Source organism: Paroedura picta, chromosome 10, assembly GCF_049243985.1.
Source record: "Paroedura picta isolate Pp20150507F chromosome 10, Ppicta_v3.0, whole genome shotgun sequence".
NCBI classification, from domain to species: Eukaryota; Metazoa; Chordata; class Lepidosauria; order Squamata; family Gekkonidae; genus Paroedura; species Paroedura picta.
Window position 1 is genome coordinate 80,527,771 of NC_135378.1, and position 24,707 is coordinate 80,552,477.

The following is a 24,707-nucleotide window of genomic DNA, read 5'->3' on the forward strand; positions in this document are numbered from 1 at the left end:
ACAGAAAATTAAAATAGATTTTGTAAAGTAGCTTCTGACATCATTTTATTTATGATTAGTCTGCAATTATCTCTAATCTAATAAAATAATCTAAATTATCTCTAACCTAAAAAGTAACAGGGAGGTAGGATAAGATTTTCAGTACTCCAATGACAACACCACAGAGCCTGTCTCTTCTTGATGACCCCCAAAAGAGTTCCAACTAGACTGACATGAGCAAAAAAGGAAGAAAAGGTCCGTGAGTACGGCAAAAATTAATAAACCTAATAATCTTCAAATGTCTCATTTCTATTGTTCTATCATTGTAGACATTAAATCACACCAGAATGAGGCTCCGGATTACACACTGGTTTTCAATGTTCATAACACCGTCATCAGTGGTAAACCTTAAACAGTCAAATAAAATTTATCAACATATATCAAATATGGTCATGTATAACCCCATTAGTCATTGATCACCCTTGTAATAAGTACATACCTGATAAAGCATGAAATAGTCATCTCTTCTAATAGATAGTTTCTTTAGTCAATCCACACTAAAATATAAATACAACATTGTTCACAATGCGTTTGAGAGCTGGTAGCCACATTGATACAACAAGGTAACGATGACTAGGATTGTAAATATAATGGCCAATGTTGTTTTTATGCAAAGGTCAACTCATTGTTGCATTATTGGGGAAGCCATCTTATATTCAGGCCGGATGGAGACAGGCTGCGGGAGAGGGAGCTTTGTTAGTTGCTGATAATTTAACTAATGTTAATGTTTTTATGCTGTTTAACTGTTTTCTTTATTGCTTTATCATATAATACTACTTTTGTGAACTTCCCTGAGCCCATTCGCTGAGAGGGACAGTACATAAGTTGAAGAAATAATGATAATAATAGTAATAATAATAACAATAAAAGACTTCCTGCTTTTTGAGCCCACTTCCTCCCTGCTTGCCTCCAGAACAGTTGTTGATCAGAATAACCGTAGACCACAGAACAGTTAGTTAGGCTCCATCTCCATCTTTCTGTTTCTTTCCTGAATAAACACTATTTTGTTTTTTATGCAGCATGGTGTTCCTCTCTCTCTCTCTCTGCATATACAAACTCTGCCAGCACTCTGAACATGCTCAGTGATCTCCCGAGGCAAGTTACATATCTGAGGGCTAAGCCCTGGGATAAACAAAGCCACAATTCTGTCATGCAAAACTTCTCTTTAAAAAAATTAAAATAAGAATAAAAGAGCACATAAACAGTTCTCACTCGAGTAGCTGGAACCGCAATCATAACCTCTAATGATGTACCGACGGTTGCGTTATAAAATTCACAGCTGGGTAGCGACATGGCTGAAGGCAAATTTCCTTCCTCGCTTTCCTCCCTCCGCCTCGCTCCTTTTTTTTTTTAAGCCAGTGTTTTTGTAACGGGCAGATAGATGTTTATTAAAGCATTCTGTCTATTAAAAATATATGATGCCTCATCGGTCATTCCATGTGATGTGGAGCCAGGCAGTTTATCAGGCTCTCCACCTGGGAGGACGTGTGAAAAATCTGGCAAAGGGCTCTGACAGGCCCGAATCCTCGTAATTTACTAGGCCGGCAAACAATAAATACATTTCGACTCCGAGAAATTAAACCGCTGGCACCTCTCGGCCAGGAGGCCCATCCATAAACTGAGGTTTGTGCAGCAGAGGGCCGGGGGGTTCTTTCTCCGCCGTCATTCAAAACCCGCGACGAGGAGGACACTTTGAAAGATAATTGCTTCATCTACTCTTCACGTCTGAAGTTGTACAGATGAATAAAAATGTCGCTGCTCTTTCAAGACATGGGGGGGGGAGCAAAGCACCTATAAATTATTCCACCGTTGCTTCTTCATGGACCAGCTTTGGCCTTAGCGGGGATGGGCATTTTGTTGGCCTGAGGGTCACACGCTGGTTGCTTCGGAGGGATCTGAGTTGGTGTGGCTTCCTGTGCTGGAAACAGGTCAAAAGTTGCCCGCTCGAAGTCCTCAAAAATGGCCGTAGACCCAGAGACAGTCTCCTCTCCCTGCCCTATTGGAGATCCCCCAGAACCACAGCTGATCTCAGAAGAACGTAAGAGAAGCCATATTGGATCACGCTAATGGCCCATCCAGCACTCGGTGTCACACAGTGGCCAAAACCCATTAGGAGACCCACCGGTGGTGCCAAAACTCTATAAGTCTTCCCGCTGCTTTCTCCCAAGCATCAAGAAGATGGAGCATCAATACCTCAACGTAAGAACAAAAGAAAAGCCATGTTGGATCAGGTCAGTGGCCCATCCAGTACAGCACTCTGTTGTCCCACAGTGCCCAAAACCCAGATACCATCGGGAGGCCCACCAGCAGGGCCAGAACTCCAGACACCCTCCGTGTTGTCCCCAAACACCATGACTACAGAGCATCACTGCCCCAGACAGACTGTTCCAGCTATACCTAGTGGCTAATGGCCACTCATGAACCTCTGCTCCAGAGGGCTCTCCAACCCCCTCTTGAAACTGTCTGTGCTTGTAGCCTGCCACCACTTTCTGCAGCAGTGAATTCCACAAGTGAATGGCTCCTTGTGTGAAGAAGGACTTCCTTTTACAAGTTCTAAGCCTACCGATTGATTTCATGGAGTGCCCACAAGTTCTTGTATCATGAGAAAGGGAGGAAAGATCGTCTTTCTTTACCTTCTCCATCTCATATGTCATTTTGTAAACTTCTAACGTGTCACCCTTCAATCATCATTTCTCTCCAGGCTGAAGAGACATCTTCAGTTTGTCTTCACAGGAAAGGTGCTCCATCCGCTAAATCATCACAGTTGCCTTTTTCTGCGCCTCCCCCAATGCTAGCAGTTGCTACAATTTAGCAGTTGCTACAAGCCTCGCACTTCTGACACCATATGCCCCTTTTCCCATGTGGGTCCCAATACATCTGGGGACAACCCCGCAGTGGCCATGAAGTCCTGAACAATATTGTGAAAGTGGAAGAGCTGCCAAGACACAGGTGATCCACGGTGACACCTAGTGGTGGTTTCAAGGCAAGACATGTTCAAGGTGGTTTGCCATTGCCAGCCTCTGATGATTTCGGTCTCACTCCGAACTGAGCATTAGCCAGGTCTGGGTTGGGAAATGCCTGGTGACTTTGAGGATGGAGCCGGGAGTTGGCGGGATTTGGGGCAGGGAGGGACCGCAGTGGAGTGTAATGCTACGGAGTCCACCCTCCAAAGTGACTGATCTCTGCTGCCTGGTCCTGAGCTGTAAAACCAGGTCCCACCAGGGGACGAGCATCTCTAGTGTCTGTGCCACCTCCCAACATCTCTCAAAGTGCCACATTTGGAGTACGTTTACATTAAGTACCACGCAAATTGCGATGGCATAACTTAAATCTCGCGTACCTTGAGTTTCCTGAGAAAGAACCGGCGTCAAGATATAAAGCCCCCAATAAGGCCAATGTTGATCCTCCTCTTAGTTCGACAACTGCCAAGGTGGACATTCCATGGTGACACAGTGACCTCTGGTGGCAGTTTAGGGGGAAATGCTCTGCAGTCGGCTGGCAAAGTGAGGACGAAGGTAAGGCAGGCCAAACAGCAAGCATTCGACCAATCCAAATCCGAAAAAGTTTTCTAGCAGATGGCCAGGAGAGGCTTAAGGAGTTGTGGCACCACAGCCAGTTTAAGGAGTACGGTTGCAGCAGGAGCAGCCAGACTCGGTATAGAGAAGCCCCCCCCCCCACACACACACACACAGTAGAAAGGGGTGTCACTCCAAGAGTCCTAAAAGAGGGCAAAGGGGGAAGGAGGGAAGCTAGAATCCTGATCCATGCGGGGGGGGGGAAGGTGGCCTTATACCAATTTCCACCACCATCATATCTAATCTGTCAATTGCCATAGTAGTCCGGAGGTACGTTCTGTACATGATCACCCAAATTCAACCATGGCCAACCCAATTTCCCAAGTACAAACCTGGTTCCAGTGGTAACCAAGCAAGTTTCTCTCAGTTCTACCTTGACTGGTCAGCGGTGGTGCGTCACAGGTACAACCCGGTGGAGGAGAGCACAAATTTTTAAGACCAGGAGTGCATTCCCCTTTTAGGAAATGAGGTCTCCTGCAGAGACATCATACCTACCACAGCGAAAGACAGAGGCCTATAAATTAACCAAGGAATTAACCAAGAAATGAGCCAATGATTCCAGATTGGCATCTGCCACTCTTAACCACTACCCTACGTTGAACAACATTAGCTAAATTCAAGTTTCACTCCAGCCCCTTTCAACTCCAGGATTCTATGAGTAACAACATTCTCATGGGGGAGAAAAAGGGTTTAGTATGTAATTGACTGATGGCTGGAAATAGATGAAAGCTGCCCTTCTGTGGCTGGAACTGGCAGCAGGGTAGTGCCCAATGACACAGAACGGCCGAATATAAAAATTGGTGGGTTGTGTGCCACAGCTGGCAGCCTAATTTCTTTGTCATTTATAAGGGCACGACATCTGGCCCCTGGCAGCTGGGCTCCCATCTTTTTTATTTCCTCGTCCAGATTTCTCTGCCATGGGGGAGAAAGACTTTTCAGTTTAGGGCAGAACATTTTTTTTCCCTTCTTCTCCCTGGGATCAAGACGAGGGAAGGGGGAGAGACCAGAGAGAGACTCCGAAGATGCAAAGAGCCACGGAGCGGTAAATACTAAGAGAAATCGGATGAAATTGGCCAGCTCAGTCTTCCGTAGGCAAAAAAATCTGGCTTTATGGAGCTGGGAAGATCTCTTGGAAAATTTTGCTAGTCTGTAATGCTTGTGGCGCAGTGGTGAGGCAGCAGACATGCAGTCTGAAAGCTGTTCCCACGAGGCTGGGAGTTCAATCCCTGTCACCTGGCTCAAGGTTGACTCAGCCTTCCATCCTTCTGAGGTCGGTAAAATGAGTACCCAGCTTGCTGCTGGGGGGTAAAACGGTAATGACTGGGGAAGGCACTGGCAAACCACCCCGTATTGAGTCTGCCATGAAAATGCTAGAGGGCGTCACCCCAAGGGTCAGACATGACCCGGTGCTTGCACCGGGGATACCTTTACCTTTTTAATGCTTAAAAATGAGAATTGATCTTTATGTTTGGAGGGGTTTATCTGTTTGTTTAGTTAGGGTCGTTCTATGCCGCGGTGGTCAAACTGGCTCTCCAGATGTCCATGGACTACAATTCCCATAAGCCCCTGCCAGCACCAGGAATTGTAGGCTATGGACATATGTATAGCCACAGTTTAGCCACCCCAGTTCTATGCTTGACTCTTGAAGGTCCTGCTGGCAAAGAAAAACAACATCACCATAGAAAAATCAGACAGCAGGAGCCGATTCAGAGTCTGGTCTCGACCCAGATGACCCATGTTGAGGTCAAGCCGGGTCCACTCACACCCAGGCTGGACCTCAGGGCCAGAAAAAGGAGGCCTCTGCTAGGGCTTGGCCTCTGCTAGGGAGCTAGGCTGATGCAGGGAAGACGTGTATGTCAGGTAAGTTTTCTTTTGCTTTTGAGTTCAATTTCATCAACGCTTTTTTGAGGTTTAAGAAATAAGGCTGAGCGTGTACTGAGGATTTTGTAAGGCCTTGCCAGTTTTCATCTAACAAACAATTTTGAAGGCTCTTGGCAAGCCTGCACCCACCGATTAACAGGAATTGCAATTTCAAGCATTTGCAGCAAGTCAGAGTGAGCCCAGGTGGAGAACAGGGTCAATTAGGGACCTCAAAGTATCCATTGCCTAAGACGGAATTAGAGTAGCCATCCTCTCCAGGTGGGGCCAGAAAATCTCCCAGAATTATAAACAGTGTCTATATAACAGAGATCAGCTTCCCTGAAGGAAATGGCTGATTTGGAGGCTGGACCCTGGTTGCCAATTCCTGGAGATAGCGCCTGGAGATCCCCTAAAAGGACAGCTCATCTCCAGACTACAGAGATCAGTCTCCCTGGAGAATAGAGATGCTATGACGGTGGAGTCTATGCCATTCTACCCCATGCCTTCCTCAGGCTCCACTAGCAAATCTCCAGGTGTTTCCAGCCTGAATCTGGCCATTTCCACCCCACCCCCCAATCCCCACCTGGCAATCACACTAGAGATCTGGGTTTGTTTGTTTTTTGGAAAGGTGAGGGTTGGGGAGGGACCTCAGCTGGGCACCTTGTCATAGAGTCCACCTTCCAAAATAGGTATTTTCTCCAGGGGGACAGTTCTCTGTAGTCCGAAAGCCAATTTAAAAAACAAAACAACCCGCCACCCCAGCTACTATGATATCACATCACACAGGGATCCTCCTCAAATCCCACCCTCCAATCTCCAGGAATTTCCCCGAGCGGGAGTTGGCAACCACTAATGCAGAAGGGGCAGCCGTGACCAATCAGAGCCCGTGAATCCCTTTTCCTCCCGCCCCTCCCTCTCAACGGCCCTCCTGGGGCATTTAAATGCCAAACGCGGAGACCGTTGTCCTGCCTAAGCCACCCGCTTTTGGGTACGCATGCGCGTATGCCGTTCTCCCCCTCCCGTTGCGACTGCGTAACGCCAGGAGCCAAAGGCCATTCAGGAGCCAAAGGCCATTCAGCTCAGACCGGCGGCCGTTTACCCCCCCCCCCCAGTCCGGCCTTCCTAAACAGCGCGCCTGCGCGAGGGTCCCCTCTCAGCACGTGCGAGTGCGAAGGGGCAGGGCGAGAATGTGCAGCCTCGGCCCCTGATTGGCTTGCAGGGAGGGGGGCGGTGGCGGCCCCGGCACGCGCCGCCCGGCTCGGCGACTACGGCGGCTGCGTCGGGTCGTGCGGCGATTGCGCAATCCGCTAAACGGGCCCGGGCGAGCGAGCGACGTGGTGCGCCGCGGGATTCTCGGAGGCCGGAGGAACGACACGCAGAAGGGCGCAGACGTCGCCCCTTGGTCTCCACGATGCGGGATAGGATGTGGCGACCGCAGCTGCTGAAGCGACGGCAAGCCGGGTGAGGGGCGGTGAGTGGAGGTCTTTTACCGTAATTCCCGCAGTGCAGGAGCCGACCTGTCTGCGTCTACCTTAATGTCGGTAGCACTGGCGCCCTCTACTGTTTGCAGGGAGTTGCTGGGTTTCGAGGGGGGCCGTGCTGGCTTGAGCGGCTGGGCCGGCCCTTGTCTCTGCAAATAGGTGGAGCAGGAGTTAATGCAAAAAAATAAATAAGTCCCTTGGCGGTGGCACTGCCCTCCCGGGATGGCCCTGGACTTCTCCCTTCCGGGGGAACAGCCCTGAGATGGGATTTTATGGTCAGCATTAATAATAGTCACAGTCCTGAGCGGGCTGGTTTGGTTTGAAGTCAGAAGTGGGAGGTGATCACCCCAGAGGCGATGCAAGAGGTCCAGTTTGTTCCTGGATTCCACCACTTCAGATTGTGGGAGTGGCTAAATGTTCCCTTACTTAAACAAAGCAGCCTTCCTTGCGTGTGATTTGGTGTTTTGCATGACACAGTTTATTTCTACAGGCGGGGAGAATGGGGATTTCCTTACCAGCTTCTAATTATTTGTCCTGTCAGCATCCTGTGATCACAGCTCATTGCTGCTTTATTGCAGAGATCTGGTTTCACATCTTGCTGAGTATCTTGTGTCTGAAGCAAATGCATGAAAGCTTGATTTGGGTGCTGCTGTATGAGATGTTAAACCTATGTGACATTTTTGATTGGGGGTGGGGTTCTATTTGCAGGTAAGCTGCAGCAGAGACCTTGAAGATTACCTGTAATCCTTCACTTTTGCCTTGCAACGCTGCAAAAATGCACCAGAAACTCCTTAAGAGCGCTCATTACATTGAGCTGGGAAGCTACCAATACTGGCCTGTCTTGGTGCCTAGAGGGATCCGCTTGTACACCTATGAACAGATTCCCGTGTTCCTGAAGGACAATCCTTACATCACAGATGGCTACAGGGCATATCTGCCTTCCAGGTTGTGTCTGAAAAGGTACGGAGTTGAGCTAAGTGTTGTCTGGAGATACTGGCTGTGCTTCGAAGAAGCGAGGTACAATTTTGTTGTGCAACTAATTCCTTGAAGGGAAGATGCGTTAAGTGAAACTTGTTTTAGTGTGAATCCTCAATACTAACAAATGCTGGGAAACTATTGACCTATATAGATTGCTGAGGATGTGGTGAGGGGTTGGTGCAAAGACCCTTGTGGAATCAGACCAAAGATTCAGCACCCTGTTGCCGTGGGCGATCTGCCAAACTGAGACTCCAGGGCAGAGCGTGAAGGCTGAATATGATATGTCAATTTCCAAAATTTGTTTTTAACAAATTTTATCATTTTTATTTGTTAGTTTCTTTAAGACATATTATCAGCAAGGTTCCCGAGGCACTGTGTATAAAGACATTCAAACACTTCAGCATCTAAAAGCAACATTTAAAATTATAAAATTATAAAACACTTCAATAAAAGCACGTGAACCCAGGAGGCGAGCCAATGAAATAATTTAATTGATTTATTTATGTTCGGGTTTATATGCCGCCCTTCCCCCGAAGGCTCAGGGTAGTTCACAGTATATATTATAAAATACATCATATTAAACATATGCATATAAATGCATTAAAAACATTTTTAAGTCAGTCCACTTAATTTCTTTAAGAGCCCTATCAAGTCTGGCAGGAGCCAAAGTGCATTCTCGGTGTTAAATTGGCAGAGAGTTTAATAATAGTCAAGACTTGTTAAATGCTTTTAGTAGAGAGGCCAGATATTGTCAGAGACCAATTTAGGCCTCAACCATAGGCCTGGTGGAACAGCTTTTTCTACAGGCCCTGTGGAATTGCTTGAGTCCCACGGGGCCCTGATCTTGCTTGGAAGAGCATTCCACCAGGCTGGGGACTAGGGCTGAAAAATCCCTGGCTATGATTGAGGCCAACTTAATTTCTTTGAGGTTGAGGATCTTGTGCTTGATCTTACATCTCTTGGAGGGGCGTAGAGGAGGAGGCGGTCTCACGGGCACGAATGGAATAAGCCAAATAAAACAGTGGAAGACACCAATAAAGGGAGGCAGATGAATCTCTCTGGGGGCTTTAAAGCAGGGGTAGTCAACCTGTGGTCCTCCAGATGTCCATGGACTACAATTCCCATGAGCCCACAGTTTGACTACCCCTGCGCTAAAGCTTTCGTGCCACTTTTCCCCGCTCACCACCAACCTCAGATGGCAGGGGCAACCCAAGCAGGGCTAATAACTGTGGCTAGGCATAGGCACAAAACAGATGTCCCCTTCTAAATCTGCCTTAAGCCATTGCTATAGATTTGTGGCAGCAAATTCTGCAAAATTTATGACATGGCCCTGACCTGGATAGTCCACAGTCTAGCCTGATCTCGTCAGATCTCAGAAGTTAGGCAGGGTTGGCCTTAGTTAGTACTTGGAGGGGAGATCATCAAGGAAAACCAGGGCTGTCATGCAGAGGGGGGCAATGGCAAACCACTTCCAAATACCTCTTGCCTTGAGTCTTCTACCTCAGCCTTTCTCAACTTCTTCATCACTGAGAAACCTCTGAAATATTCTTCAAGCTTTGAGACACCCCAGAAGTGGTGCAATTGTGCAGAATCTGGCTGGGAAGAATAGCCACCTGGGGCCCCAGCTCATCACTGGCCATTTTGGGAGGGGATGGGTGGGTCAACGTGACCATATATGGTCCATTCAGCCAATAAATATTTTAACAAATTTTTTAAAATATATTAAAAATTAATTATCTCCCACCCATTCGGGAAACTCTTCCAGGGCCATCAGGAAACTCCAAGCTGGAATGATGGTAGGGTCAGCATGGTATAGGAGGCAAATGTGTCTTACCCACCGTGGCAGAACCAGAGTTTCATGTTGCACTCTGGCAGGCTGGCCTCTAAAACTGTAGTGTTGGTTCAAAGTACAGAACTGACCGTTTTTCTTGTCCCCGTAGGGCAAAAGCACTTTCCGACACAGAAATGGCAGGAGCACGACTGAGTGTGCCACAATAGGGAGTGTGCCACAATAGGACAGCTGTAAGCAGTCCTCAGAGCACCATGAACACTGTCTGCATTAAGACCTAGGGACCGGGCAGTGAATATCTCTCACTGAAAAAGCCAAAGGGCTGCAGGGAAGCCAACAGCTCGCTAGCCGGGCATCAGTGCAGAAGTGCCTCAGAGACATAACAGTAAAGGGCAGGAGCTGAGTGGCTTGCATAGGTGGAGGCAGGAATGCATTGGCACCCTTAACTAGCTATGCTATAAGGGCTGGGCTGCCATTGGCCGGAGTCTATCCAGTGACTTTCTCCTTCTCCTCTTCCCAGCCTGTTCATTTTGTCCAATGAGACGGTCAACATCTGGAGTCACTTGCTCGGCTTCCTCCTCTTCTTCGTTCTGGGCATCTACGACATGACTTTTGTGTTGCCTTCAGCGAGTGCCTCGAGAGAAGATTTTGTCATATGCTCCATTTGTCTCTTTTGCTTTCAGGCAAGTCTCTTTTATCGGCTGTAAAGCAATCTTGGGGATGTGTCCATTTCTGGATTGGCCACGTAGGTGCCTTCTCCCGACTCCAATCCCCTGGAAGGGCTGTGGAGGCCAGACTCAGTCTGCACCTGGGGGCTGGCAAAGTCACGGCTTTCAGCCCTCTTCAGTCTATATCTCTTTGCCAAGGACACATTGGCAAGAGGCAGCGTTCCCACCCTTTTCTGTGCTCTTCGGTGGTTCTTAGAGCCACTTCCAGTAATGCGAAGGGGGATTCAGAGGTTGCAGGGCAAAGTCAGATGGCCTGATTCAGCTCTCCAGGTTAAAGAGAAACGCCCACATTTTTAACTCAGCTGGAGAGGCACAAACTAATTCCTGCAGCTTAAGCCAACCTGGACTTTTAAGTCAGAGAGGGGAGTGTATTTGCTCAGCAGTGGAAACAAGGACAAGGCCATAGGCGTGGTCTCTGGCATCTCCCGCTGAGATGTCTTGGGTGTCCTCGTGCTTCCAAGACGCTTTAGATACCACCGTCTGAAATACATACAGAAACCTGCATAGTGCGGGTGGTTGGACTAGATCAGGGGTAGTCAACCTGTGGTCCTCCAGATGTCCATGGACTACAATTCCCATGAGCCCCTGCCAGCATTTGCTGGCAGGAGCTCATGGAAATTGTAGTCCATGGACATGTGGAGGATCACAGGTTGACTATCCCTGGACTAGATGACCCAGAAGGTCCCTTCCAACTCTATTATTCTATGATTCTGTGAACCTTGCCTTCTGATTATAAAGAGCCTCAGAGAGGGGGAGAGAAAGAGAGAGAGAATTCACCAGCGGCTTCCCACGTGTTGTTTCATCCCTTGGCTCTTGTGAAACCAGGAAAAATAATGTGGGTTTGTTTGACTGTTTTACAGGTCTGTATGCTTTGCTCAGTAGGGTATCACTTGTTCTGTTGCCATCGGTCGGAAAAAACCAGCCGGCGATGGATGGCGCTGGATTACGCGGGGATTTCCATCGGCATCCTGGGCTGCTACGTCTCTGGAGTCTTTTATGCATTTTATTGCAATAACGTAAGTTGACATTGTGGTTCGCTCATCCTGTTTGGCAGGTGTGGGTTCCCCTCCCCCGCCCCCGCCCTTTGCTGATTTTCTGCTACCTCAGCTGTTTTGATGGCTGTACAGTTTGGCTGGTAGGGGTAAATTAAGGAACTGGGATTACTTTCAGACAAATACTTTCCCACACAGGGAGACGAGTAGATTTCGGTCCTGGGGCTGATTAAAAAATTGGTTTTCTAAAAATTAGAAACAACTGGGAGCCAGTGTAGTGCAGTGGTGAAGTCTCCAATCTGGAGAATCGGGTTTGATTCCTCATTCCCCCTCCACATGAAGCCCCCTAGGTAACTTTGGGCCGGTTCTCTCAGAACTCTCTCTGCCCCACCCTCCTCAAAAGGTACCTGTTGCTGGGAGAGGAAGGCAAGGCAAGCATCAGCCACTTTGAGGCTCGTAAGGGCAAGGAAAAACAGGTTATAAAAACCAACTCTGCTTCTCTTTTGAAAACTAGATTAAATTAAGATGCAAATACAACACCAACCAGTCCATTCCACCCAAACTGGTATGCCAGTCAAGAACAAGAAGCAGCCATAGATCTCTTCCCCAGAACCAAAGGATCTGTATTTCCTCCTGGTTTGTTTTCCAGGCAGAACTAAAGTTCCAGTCTTTATCTGTACAATCCAAGTCCCCAGCTGTTTAGGGCTCCTTAAGGCCTGCTGGCGGCACTTTTGCCTTATGGGTTTTTATCAAGCCATGTGTCAATTGGACCAGCCTTTCTCATCCAGGGTTTCATGAATCCATGGGGTTTCTTGACAGCCCTGAAAGGGTTTCCTGTATGGGTGGGGGCTAGTTCATTTTTTTAATTGGTTAAACCTTTATCGGGTGATAAGACCATACAAATTTGTCAGATATATACCTTCACTGAAAAGCATCTGTGAATCCATCAAGCAATTTAAAAATCCGTTGCTGCATGGAGTAGATTGGATCCCATGGTAAGCCAGGATGGTGTAGTGCTCAAGAGTGGCAACCTCTGAGCTGGAGAACTGGGTTTGATTCCCCAGTCCTCCACGTGCAGCAAGCTGGGTGACATTGGGCCAGTCCCAGTTCTCACAGAGCTGTTCTCTCCGTCAGCCCCACCTCCCTCACAGGGTGTCTGTTGTGCTTGTAAGACACCTTTGGGTAAGAAAAAGCAGAAGATAAAAAAATCAGCCTTTCACTTCTTCTAGCAGAAAAACTAAGAACATAATAAGAGCCCTGCTGAATCGGACCAGTGGTCCTTCTAGTCCAGCCTCCTGTTTTACACAGAGGCCCTGCAGGGCCAATAACAAGGGGGGCTAGCATAGACACCAAGGCCTTCCCCTGATATTGCTTCCTAGCACTGGGACTAGAGGCTGACTGCCTCTAAAGGTGGAGGTTCCCTTTAGTCACCATGGCTGGTTGCCCCTGACATCTCTTCCGTGAATCTTCTCATCACCTTTAAGAGTATGCTGATGGTTCTTGTGACATTCCCTGGCAACAAATTCCACCTTAATCACTCACTGAGGAAAGAAATGTTTCCTTTTGTCTGATGATCTACCACCCATCAATGTCATCGGGTGCCCCTGAGTCAGAAATGTTTTGGAAAAGAGAAAAAGTTCTCTCTCTCTCTCTCTCTGTCTCTATGCTGTTTGTAATTGTGTAGACCTCTTCTCACACCCTCCCTCAGTCATCTCTTTTCCCAGTCGGAAAGGTGCTCCGGCCCCTTAATCGTCTCAGGTGCCCTCTTCTGTACTTTATAGCAGGGGTAGTCAACCAGTGGTCCTCCAGATGTCCATGGACTATAATTCCCACGAGCCCATGCCAGCAAACGCTGGCAGGGGCTCATGGGAATTGTACTCCATGAACATCTGGAGGACCACAGATTGACTACTTCTGCTTTATAGAATCATAGAGTTGGAAGGGGCCGCACAGGCCATCTAGTCCAACCCCCTGCTCAACGCAGGATCAGCCCAAAGCATCGTAAAGGATTTCCCCAGCTCTGCAGTGTCCTTTTTGGGATGCAGGGACCAGAACTGCAACCAGCATTCCAAACGAAGCTACGCTATGAATCCAGACAGGGGCATCATATTGGCTGTTCTATTTTAGTCGTACTCTGAATAATTCCCTAGCACGAAGCTTGCCATTTCATAGAAAATTGATTTCAGCTACAACTAAAACCGTCTCGAGCATGCTTTTTTTTTTCTTTCCTTCAGAGAAAGTGCGGGGGAGATTCTGCCAGTCAGAATGTGGAACGGGAGCCTTTTCAGTTGTTCTGTCGATTGAAAAGCTGCGTTTATTCCAATGAATAATGCACGCAGGCTCCATTTCAGACGGATTCCAAGTTGGAGTTCTAGGAAAAGCAATTAGCTCTGATGGGCAAATGAAAGGCAGAGGGAGGGGCTGTGGCTTTGTGGTGAGCTGAAGTTTCCCGGTTCTCCCATTAATGACTCTCCGGGATCTCGTGCCAGGTGAGGTTCTTCTATACCAAACTCCATGGAGAGCTGCTGCTGCCACTCCAAAAGGGCAGCCCCAATAGCTGGGTGAGCCTCGGCTAGACAAAGCAGCTTCATGCATTCATATAGTGTATGGGAATGTGCTCGTGACCTCCATGTTTGCAGGCCTCTGTTACTAACAATTGCTGGAAAACTTCCCCAGACCCTGGTGACTTTACGGAAACAGCCATTTGTTCTGATCCAACACAGCTTCTCTTAGGTTAACTAACAGAGCAGTCCTGCTGGATACATCTAGTCCTGCACCCTGTCTTCCCAGTGGCCAGCCAGACAAGTGGAGGAAACCCACAAGCCGAGAGCTAAGGAAGCAGCCTCCCTCTGCCCCCTCACACAGGCATCCAGTGATGTCCTTGGAACTTGGAGGTGTGGTTTAGCCATCATGGCCAGGAGGCATAGAATCCTAGAGTTGGAAAGGACCTCCAGGGTCATCTAGTCCAACCCCCTGCAGAAGGCAGGAAATGCACAACTGCCTCCCCACCCACAGGGGCTCCAATTCCATGCCCAGATGATGCATTCCCCCCCCCTCAAAAAAACCCCCCAAATCACTGGCTAGCCTGGCCTGGAGGAAATTCATCTCCCAGTGCTGAAGTGGCGATTGGCATTTCCCTGGGCATGTAAGAAAGGGCCACAAGAGCCAAGAACAGACAGTCCCTTTGCCCACCCACACACTCACAATCTGCCTAAGTTCAGAGAATCAGCATGCCTGTCAGACGGCTCTCCAGCCTGTGCTTAAAAACCTCCAAGGAAGGAAGTCACTGACAGCCCTTTCTGTTCCTGTTTGGAAACTGTGACACTGTCTTATGACACTGAATTCCATGTCATTTGTGCACAACTTACTAAACTGTCACAGTTTGCCCTGAATTTGCTGTCCCATTAATTTCCATTGGGTACCTTTAAATGTTAATATGGGGGAGAGAAAAAAAACTCTCCATAGTCTTCTTATCAGTATATCTGTTTCTCAGCATGTTCCCATCTGTGGATACTTAATTCTAGAGACTGGGGCCATGGAGAGCCAAGACAAATCCTACAAACTTGAGAAAAGTTTGTGGGGGAAGAAGTAATACTTTTTCACACACACACAATAATAGAAGCTGCTCCTGAAACGGATGCCCTCTGAGATTTCAGTCGTCACTGTACAGGTTGCTAAGCAACAACCACAACTATATGACCAGCTTAAAACCGTAGTTTCTGCCATTAAACAGCTGGTGGCAGGGCCCTTTCCAGCACTGTTTTGGAACCACTCCCTGCAGCCCTAGGTGCCAGGCCCAGCCGCTATCATTGGGTAACTTGCTGCCATGAAGTTCCCACAGTTTATCTAGATGTGGTGCTGGTTAGTGGACGGCTTGATGCTGCAGAGCTTGCCTGGGCCTGGTAGCAGCCTCCTCGTAACCAGGCCTAGCAGCAGGCCTACCATGCAGCATCACCAAATTCCTCGTGATCGCTTCACTTTGGCAGCTGGCACAAACCAATTGCTGTATCCTCTGGTGTAGAATCCAAAGGCAAGGCTAGGTGAAATTCTCATCGTTGGAAGGGTCCATACAGGACATCTAGTCCAACCCCTGCTCAACGCAGGATCAGCCCACAGCATCCTAAAGCATCCAAGAAAAGTGTGTCTCCAACCTTTGCTTGAAGACTGCCAGTGAGGGGGAGCTCACCACCTCCTTAGGCAGCCTATTCCACTGCTGAACTACTCTGACTGAAAAACATTTTTCCTGATATCTAGCCTATATCGTTGTACTTGTAGTTTAAACCCATTACTGTGTATCCTCTCCTCTGCAGCCAATGGGAACAGCATCCTGCCCTCCTCCAAATGACAACCTTTCAAATACTTAAAGAGTATTTGAAAGAATGTTCTGGTAACTCATCTGACGTGTAAATATTTGCACTCCGTATTTTGTGCGAGTGAAAACCTTGTCTTGATAGCATTTTGCTCATTTCAAATGAGCGAACGTCTCACAAGTAACTTTCCATGCTCAGCATCTCCCGGTTCTCCCGCTGAAACAACTAAAAATCCTTTTCCCCTGGACTTGCTATCTCCAGTTACCAGCTGGAGGCGACGGCCCTAACTTCCTTCCTTCCTTCCCTCTCTCTCTCTCCTCTCCAGTACTGGCGCCAGGTGTACTTGATCACGGTGCTGGCCATGATCCTGGCCGTCTTCTTTGCGCAGATCCACCCCAATTACCTCACCCAGCAGTGGCACAGGCTGCGCTCCGTCATATTCTGCCTGGTCTCGGGCTACGGGATCCTTCCAACCATCCACTGGATCTGGCTGAACGGAGGCGTCAGCGCCGGCATCGTGCAGGTGAGCGGAAGAATTGCCGCCCTCACGTGCAAAGAACCGTCCCCCTCTCGACCCCCAAGCGCTCACCCAGATTTGCTTTCCAGCATCCTTCGCTCGATCCAACTGTGCCGGAAGCAAAATCTTGCCAGTGGGCTGTGCGTTTTATAGTTCCCCATTTCTTTCCTCACAGTCATCCACAGAGCAGCAGCATTGGCTGTCCTGGGTCACGTGTCCACCTCATCCGCTTTGCTTCCGGTGACGTACGGAAGAAGCTTGGGTCACGTCTAGCCTGATTTAAGTGGAGAATCACCTTTGAGCTTTTGAGAATCAAAGCTCCCTTCGTCAGACTGGCTTCAGTTTGGGTTCACTTAATGAAAAGCCGCTTTTGTGGCAGTGGCATGATTGGGAGTGGAGGACTTTGTAACTATCGTCATAAAAAACATTATTATTATTATTATTATTACCATCGTCATTATTTAATTTATTACCCGCCACTCCCAAGCAGGCTCATGGCGGGTTACAATTGTCCAGTTAAACCCCCCATTAAAACCCTATTAAAATGGTCAAAAAATACAGATATAATCGACCAACAACCCAACAACATGGCGGACCCCCCTCCCCCGCATCCCCTTCCCCTTCCTCTAGAGGGAGGAGACAGGAGAGACAAAATAATCAAGTTGCAGCTTAACGCCGGGGAGGGGGCCATCGATCTTCCCCTACTGCCCCAGCCTCAACTGTAGACCTGGCGGAAGAGTTCCGTTCTGCAGGCTCTGCGGAACGCTGGAAGGTCCTGCAGGGCCCACAACTTCCCTGGGAGCTCATTCCACCAGGTCGGGGCCAGGACCGAAAAGGCCCTGGCCCTGGTTGAGGCCAGGCATGCTTCTTTGGGGCCGGGAAACATGCAGTTTCATTGGTGCTTCTGTCTACACAGACCGCAATTGGGGCAGTGACCACAGTCCTCAGTCAATTTGTTCTGAACACTGCCTGCCATGAGAGCCAGCGTGGCATAGTGGTTAAGAGCAGCAGCCTCTAAGCTGGAAAGCCAGGTCTGGTTCCCCGTTCCTCCCCATGCAGCCAACTGGGGGTCCTTGGGCCAGTCACAGTTCTCTCAGAGCTCTCTCAGCTCCATCTATCTCACAAGGTGTCTGTTTTGCCACTTTGGGACTCCTTGGGGTAGTAAAACAAACAAAAACACAGCTCTTTTTCTTCCCCTGAGAATGGTTGTAACCAGGAGCTTCCTGACCCCAACAATAAACACTCTTTCTTTTGTTCTTAGGAGTTTGCTCCACGTGTGATTGTGATGTACTTTATAGCTGCTATGGCGTTTCTCTTCTATATTTCCAAAGTCCCGGAACGATATTTCCCCGGTAAGGACATGCATCTGCACGATTCTTGTTTGAATAAAGGCGTCCGCTGAAAGTTTCAACAGCTCAAAGAGCACAGATTGGCAAGGCTCCAGGAATCCCCCTGGTGGTGCCACAGGTTGGCATAGGTGGTTCTGAAAGAATTATTTAGCCCCCTGCAGAAATGAAGGAATCCTGGCATTTCGTGTTGTCCCTTTGCTGTGGAGCTGTTATATGGATTCTCTTAGGGAAGTTAGGTTTACTAGACATATCATATGGTACAGTACAGTTTGAGCGAGGAGCGATCTTCTTTTAGATAGTACAACAATATGCTTATTTTTTTGTATTTTTATAATAGTTGCTACTATGTCTTTCTTGTTAACATGACGACTTTTAAATAATAATTTTTTTAAAAAAGAGAGAAGGATGGAAAGGGGGCCTGGATTTTCCCTGCTGAAACGCCCCAACAGCTGAAGCTCACCCCGTGAAGAGTGCAGGGTTCCCTGCAGGCCATCCCGGGGCCCTTTCGTACCTCCTTGTCGGGGGCACATCCTGTCTTGTTTTCACATCTTGTTGCACATGGGAATTGGGATCAATTTGCTTTCAAAGTTTGCCGTCACATACAGTGGCTATTTTGGCCATTAATCTGCACCTCCCCTTTCTGAACAGGGCAGTTGAACTACCTCGGCTCCAGCCACCAACTGTGGCACATCCTGGCAGTGGTGATGTTGTACTGGTGGCACCAGTCGACCGTGTACATCATGCAGTACAGACACAGCAAGCCGTGCCCTGGCCTTAGTGCATAGGAGCGTTGGAAGGTATGTTGGTCTCTGCTCCCAGCGCATGTGAAGGAGCACAGAATGGGATTCAGTGGTTCTGTTCTCCAAGGAACAGGAGAGCTTTCTAGAAGGAGCTATGCTGCCCAGGGATCAGTGCCGTGGTACTTCTCTTGGCACTCGACTTGGAAAAGAGGGTGCTGTGCCTGTAAGATGTCAAATACACAAAGATGCCTTTTACCGAACCAATCCCTTGGTCCATCAAGGCCAGTATTGCATCCTCAGACTAGCAACTGCTCTCTAGAATTTTAGGCTGAGATCTATACCATCACCTCCTGCCTGGTCCTTTTAGCAGGAGATGCTGGGGATTGAACCTGGGGACCTTCTGTATGCCAGGTAGGTGCTCTGTGACTGAGCCACGGTCCCTCCCCTGTGAGCCTCCCTGAATTGCAACCCTTGGAGCAGATATGGAAGCAATGGGCGGACCCTTTCCAGTGCCTTTTCTTCAGAGCCACCACACTCTCATCTCAGCACCTGGGCAGCTGCCAGGAAGAGAGCGAGCTAGCCATAGGGAACAGCCACCACCCATTAAAAGAGCCAGCTGCCCACTTCAGAGTGGTGGCATCACTGGTTTTCCTCCCCTTTCTCCCCAGCCAGTTGGCCAAACTCTGGCCCAAGCTAATGTGCCTCATGCAGAGGAGGAAGAGAGAAGGAGGTGCCCTTACCTTTGCACCAGATATACATAGGCTTGACTAAAATCCAGGAGCAGTGGAGAGAGAGCACCCTACATGCTCAGAGGCACTCCAGCAACAGAAAGGGAATGGTGCACAGGCTATAGTGTAGCCACGCAGCTCATTTGGTTGATAGTAATTGGGATGCTGGCTCTCCATGAGCCGCGGCCCAAGTCCAACTCGCCTAGACCAAGTGTAGTGTTTCCGTTCTGCCTTGTGGTTGAAACTCACGAAAGCAAAGTAGAAATACACCCGGGAGTTGTTGCACAGACAAGAAAAAAATTGTGTGGCTCAGTAAATCCTATATGTTTCGAAAAGTGTGAATAGGTATAGGAGCGGGAAGGGCTATCGAACTACTGAAGCAAGCAAGGTTTATGTGATCCCTTGTCACAATCAGAGACATCCCGATGAGTGTGCCAGCTTGTCTGGACAACTACGCACTGATTCGCATGGAAAGCTCTTCAGGAGGGGTGGGGAGGGTGTGAGCCCGGGCAGCTGCCAAGAAGAGAGCAAGCTAGCCATAGGGAACAGCCACCACCCAGTTTGTTTCAACTGCAGCAATACAGTCTTCTATTTCAACTGGGGGTCAAAATGTTAGCGGAGCAAGAAGATAAGTATATTTTCTTCAGTATCCTTAATAGTAACCATCAATCACAACCAAGACTAGTATCCTAGGCATAATCTAGTTTCGTTGAACTTCCTCAGTTGAGGAAATTCAACGAAACTAGTTCATACCTAGGATATTCCAGTTGAACCAGAAGACTCTATTACTACAGTCAATATGAATTCTTCGGAAAATTACAGGATTTATTGAGCCACGTGTTTTTTTCCCCTTTTATTCGGAACTGACATTTCAAGAGTCAGCTGGAAACTCCTCCCTCCCGCATGCACACACACACACACCATAAACACCCTTGTGCCACTGTGCTTTTATCAATTCTGTCTATTCTTTTAAATTTACTCCCAAAGAGTGTACCAGGCTGGATGAAAAACAGGTTTGGACAGTAATGAATGTCTGCTTTGACCCTTATGAAGACTCCCCTGGCAGGAGCGCTGCAAGAGAGATTAAAGAGGATGCGATTGTATGTACAGGTCTTGACACAACCCGTGTTTCATCTTGTAGGCTGTTTTTCCTACAGCGACATGGTTGACGGCGAATGTCTCCTTTCTGGCGGAGTTCAGCCGAGCTGCTTCAGTCGTTTCGGAGTCCTCACCCTGGGCTTAGAAATGATATGCCAAGAGGCATTCCAGTTGACTCCCTGAATGGGGCTCCAGCTGCCAAATAACTTTTTGTACAAGTTTAGGACAGTAAAAGAGCTGCCGGCATTGCCCTGCATCAGCACAGAGTGACGGGGCCCTATAAGAAGACTGATTTCAGTTCCTACCATTGATCCCACGAGGCTTTTAGCCTCTTAGGTACAATAAGCTGGAAAACTGAAGGATACGTTCTCAAGAACGCATGCACACGTGAGGGTCCTTCCATGAATTCCGACGTCATGCCTTGGAACTTGAACATCTGTGTCCTCCGTTGTATGTTTTTAATGTTTTGTGTCCTTGCACTGATCTTGTTCCTCTACTTGACTGCGGATCGGATGGATTTCCCCTGGTCTCCCCCCTGCTCCCTTTCCCTTCCAAAGAGTCGCCTGCTGGTAACAGAACTGGTCATCGGCCGACTTCGAGAGAGCAGGGCCTCCTCGCTGGTCATTCTCCGTTTCCCAGCAGTCCCATCACAACCTCCTCGACAGAAGGCCTCTCAGAAGCTGAAGGGCTGCAAAGCTGGAGGGTTTGCCAACGAACCTAAGACCAACGTCGAAATGGACAAATGGCTCCTTAGCCTTGCAGCTGTGGCTGTGAGGTTATCTGCAGGAGGGTGTCCTGTGTTGTCGGTCACAGAGCAGCCTCTGTCTTGCTTTGGTTGTTTGTTTGCCTTTAGTTCCAGTGTTTCCTTAAAACATTTGCCAACAAGCGAATTAGTGCACTCAGCCTAGGAGAGCTTTGCCGATGGCCTTCAGAAATTCTGGCTATTGTATCTTAGCAAAAGGACGTGGCCAAAGTAGCTGGAGGAGCGCTTAAATCCTGTGCCCTGCCTTCTCCATTTGGCAGAGGTAGCCAAACTGTGGCTCTCCAGATGTCCATGAACTACCATCCCCGTGAGCCCCTGCCAGTACCTATGCTCGCAGGAGCTCACGGGGATGGTAGTCCATGGACATCTGGAGCCACAGTCTGGCCACCCCTGCGGGATCAGAGGATGGGGGGCCTTTAGGGAAAGCTTAAGCATACTGCATCCACCCGGACTATGCTTTGCCAGTGAAATCTAGACCGTTTATGCACTGGAGGTTTCATGCTGGATTGTAGGCTGGACTTTTAGTCATGGCAGGTTGCCCCACCTCTTCCTGCACCCACACGGGGGAACATTCAGCCCAGCACACCTCATCCGCCCCTGATTTGTGCTCCTGCACAGGAGCTGGAGCAGTGAAGTTCCCAGTGCGTAAACAGTCCTGGTCTCCAACCTCCAAGCAGCTGCAGAACCTGCGATTCTAGCCTCGGCATGGTTTCACGTTTGCTGCTCTGGAAAACAGCTTTCCGTAGGCGAGTCGAACAAATGTGAATTGATCAGTGTGTGCGAGCCACGAGGTTTGCTCATTAACAGCACGGCAGCTACAGAAGCAAGCAGTTTTCAAATGTCAAGCCTCCCATCTCGAGGCCCCAAAGGACCAAGCTTGCAGTTGTCCCCTTCCTCAGCAGCTTGATCAAGCTTCCTGTCTAGTTTGTATGTGGCGGCAGTATACACAAAGTGTGACTGGGTCTAGGAGCCGGAACGGCTGTTGCCCATCAAACTACCGAAGCAAGAAGATGGCGTGTCAGGAAGTGTGTCTGTGCCTTACCTCCCTTGTGCGATCCCTTGTCGCGATCAAAGCCGTTCTGATGAGGGTGCCAGGTTGTCTGGACCAGGGGTAGTCAACCTGTGGTCCTCCAGATGTCCATGGCCTACAATTCCCATGAGCGTTTGCTGGCAGGGGCTCATGGGAATTGTAGGCCATGGACATCTGGAGGACTACCCCTGGTCTAGGCAGTGACGCACTGATTCGCATGGAAAGCTCTTCAGGAGGGGTGGGGAAGGGACTCGGGACAGGGATTTGCTGTTTTCTTCAGCGTTGCCCACCTTTGGTTGAGAGCGAACACGCTCGGCTTCCGCCTGAGACAAGCAGGAGCCCCGCCCACCCAGGTAACCCAGTGCAGAAAAGTGTCGTTGCTAGGAGCTGGCTTGGCGTTTGCTCAGCCACCATCTTCGGCTGCCACGCCGTTTGCTCACCTTGCTGCAGGCTGCAGTAGAAGCTGCACAACTGCTGTTGACGTGCCGGTGGCGGTGACCTCCTTACTGCCTAGCCCCAGTGAGTGTATGTAGCCGGTCGTAGCCAGCCCCAGATTTGATACACCCCTTTCTAAAAAGAAATAGAGACTTTCTTTAAAAGTTGTTTTTCATTTTGAGCATTAGTCTTAAAAATGTAGCATCGCAGTAGGTCAAGCCGAATGTCACGAACAGAATCTACCGCAGGGTGGCCAAACGGGCCCTCCATATGCTCACGGACTACAAATCCCATGAGCCCCTGCCAGCAGGGGCTCATGGGAATTGTAGTCTGTGCCAGCAGGGGCTCATGGGAATTGTAGTCTGCACACCTGGAAGGCCACAGTTTGACCACCCCTAGCCTACATTTTAATAAGGCACTTGGCTGTGCCTTATTGAACGTGTTTAAGTCAGCACAGCACTAACAGTGGCAAACAAATCTTTTGCCCAAGTGACTTATTTTGTGTATTGGGCGAGGGGGGGAGGTGTAACCCGCTGTATCATCCAGCTGCCTTCTCATGCTTTGGGAGGATCACAGTGGTGAGACAAACTGATTGCCTCCTTAAGGAAGATCCCCTGTCCATGTTGTATGTAAAATAAATGCCTTATCCTTTGATGCGGAGAGCTTGGGTTAAATCACAACTCGCTAAGAGTTAACACCGATGTGGAAAGAAACAATTGATGGGTGTTGTGGGGGGGGGGGGTTAGGATTTTCTATTTCTTCTAGCACTACAGAGGGGCAAGCTTTTTGAGAAAGAAAAAGCACCCTGTGATTGTATTTTCAGACCTGAGCAAAGGCCTTTCTTTAAAAAGAAATGCCTGGAGAGTGGAAATGTTGAATGATTTGGGACAAAAAAGAGAGAGAGAACAGAATTAACAGCTTGCCCAGGTGGAGCATGATGGCCGTGGCTAATTTCCTACCTTCCGTGACCCACACAACGAACCTGTGTAAATTGCTGCTTGTGTGAAAGAGAACTTGTCTTTGTTTTAATTTATTTCAAAAGTATTATTACGTATAGATGTTTCTAACCGAATAGCTCTTTAGAGACACCGCAGCAACCTAGATGCAAAATGACAGAACAATAGTGTAAGTCTTGTCTCCTAATCCTCTAGCCCAGGGGTGGCCAAAGGGTGGCTCTCCAGTTGTCCAAGGACTACAACTCCCATGAGCCAGAGGCTCATGGGAGTTGTAGTCCGTGAACATCTGGAGAGCCACAGTTTGGCCACTCCTGCTCTGGCCCTTTCAAGGGAAGTGGAATCGGCCAAGCAAATGTGTATCAATAATTGCTACTGGAGCCTCAGTTTAGATTCAACTCCATAGACCTGCATTAGTTATACAGATTGTGTCATCTGTAGTTTAGGGTGGCTTTGAAAACACCCAAACCCACTTTTCATGTACGGGGGAGGGGGGGAATCTCTTAATAACAACTGAGTGCAATTTAATCTTGGTGGCGTGATGTGTATTATGTAAATACTGGCACTGTAAATAAAGAGTTTACAGAATATTTGCTTAAGTGGTGATTTGTGTACTAATAAGCAAAGTGTAGGAAGTCCGGAGACCGGGCTGCAGACGTAAAGGGTGTGTGGCTAATAGAGGCTTTTGTAGTTTTAGGAGTTGCAAAAGGGAAGTTCTCACCTGTTACAACTTCTCTTGCACCTAAGTTACCAGTGGTGCATTGGACAGTGGCGGAGTGTGGTGAAACAGCCCTAGGGACCCACAAAAACCTCCCCGTTGGCACTCCAAGGCATTTAGGTGCCTCACGACTGTTCAGGAGGAGCCATCCAGCAACCTGGTGCCATTCTCCCGGCCCATCCAACACTGAAGGCCCCTGCACTTTGGTCTGAGGCTGGACAAGGCAGTTTCATACTTTGGCATTATGACTGCAAGGCCTGCACAGGTAGCGAGGGCTCTCAGACAGCAGCTGACCTTCCCGTGTCCTTGAGGCTTCTGCCAGATGACTCTCTCAAGCCCCTGTCACCTGCTGATTGCTGCCCTGCCTTTCGTTTCCAGTACTGGCTCTACTAGGAGGACTCCATCTGCTGTTTTTTAGCATGTTTCTACACAAAGCTGAGCCTCTTGTGGTGCAGAGTGGTAAGGCAGCAGACATGCCGTCTGAAAGCTCTCCCCATGAGGCTGGGAGTTCAATCCCAGCAGTCGGCTCAAGGTTGACTCAGCCTTCCATACTTCCGAGGTCGGTAAATGAGTATCCAGCTTGCTGCTGGGGGGTAAACGGTAATGACTGGGGAAGGCACTGGC

General features: G+C 48.8%; 1 protein-coding gene and 1 long non-coding RNA gene across 3 annotated transcripts; one reads left to right on the forward strand and one right to left on the reverse strand.

Annotated features, from left to right (window-relative positions):
- Positions 1 to 255: 255 nt before the first annotated feature.
- Positions 256 to 4,138, reverse strand: LOC143819431 (uncharacterized). Its single transcript, XR_013224969.1, has 3 exons — positions 3,947 to 4,138; positions 479 to 536; positions 256 to 386 (listed from the first exon to the last, which is right to left on the reverse strand). It is a non-coding gene; the product is annotated as an uncharacterized LOC143819431 (long non-coding RNA).
- A 2,482-nt stretch (positions 4,139 to 6,620) lies between these two features.
- PAQR3 (progestin and adipoQ receptor family member 3) lies at positions 6,621 to 23,066 on the forward strand. Of its 2 annotated transcripts, none has more exons than XM_077301086.1 (8): positions 6,621 to 6,935; positions 7,664 to 7,915; positions 10,243 to 10,405; positions 11,311 to 11,466; positions 16,078 to 16,275; positions 17,531 to 17,621; positions 18,267 to 18,415; positions 20,228 to 23,066. In XM_077301086.1, the coding sequence occupies exons 2-7, from the start codon at positions 7,731 to 7,733 to the stop codon at positions 18,401 to 18,403; spliced, it is 930 nt and encodes a 309-aa protein (XP_077157201.1). In that variant the 5' UTR covers positions 6,621 to 6,935; positions 7,664 to 7,730; the 3' UTR covers positions 18,404 to 18,415; positions 20,228 to 23,066. The 2 variants fall into 2 exon arrangements, with proteins under 2 accessions (XP_077157201.1, XP_077157200.1); XM_077301085.1 differs by having other exon boundaries at positions 6,623 to 6,945.
- Positions 23,067 to 24,707: the final 1,641 nt, after the last annotated feature.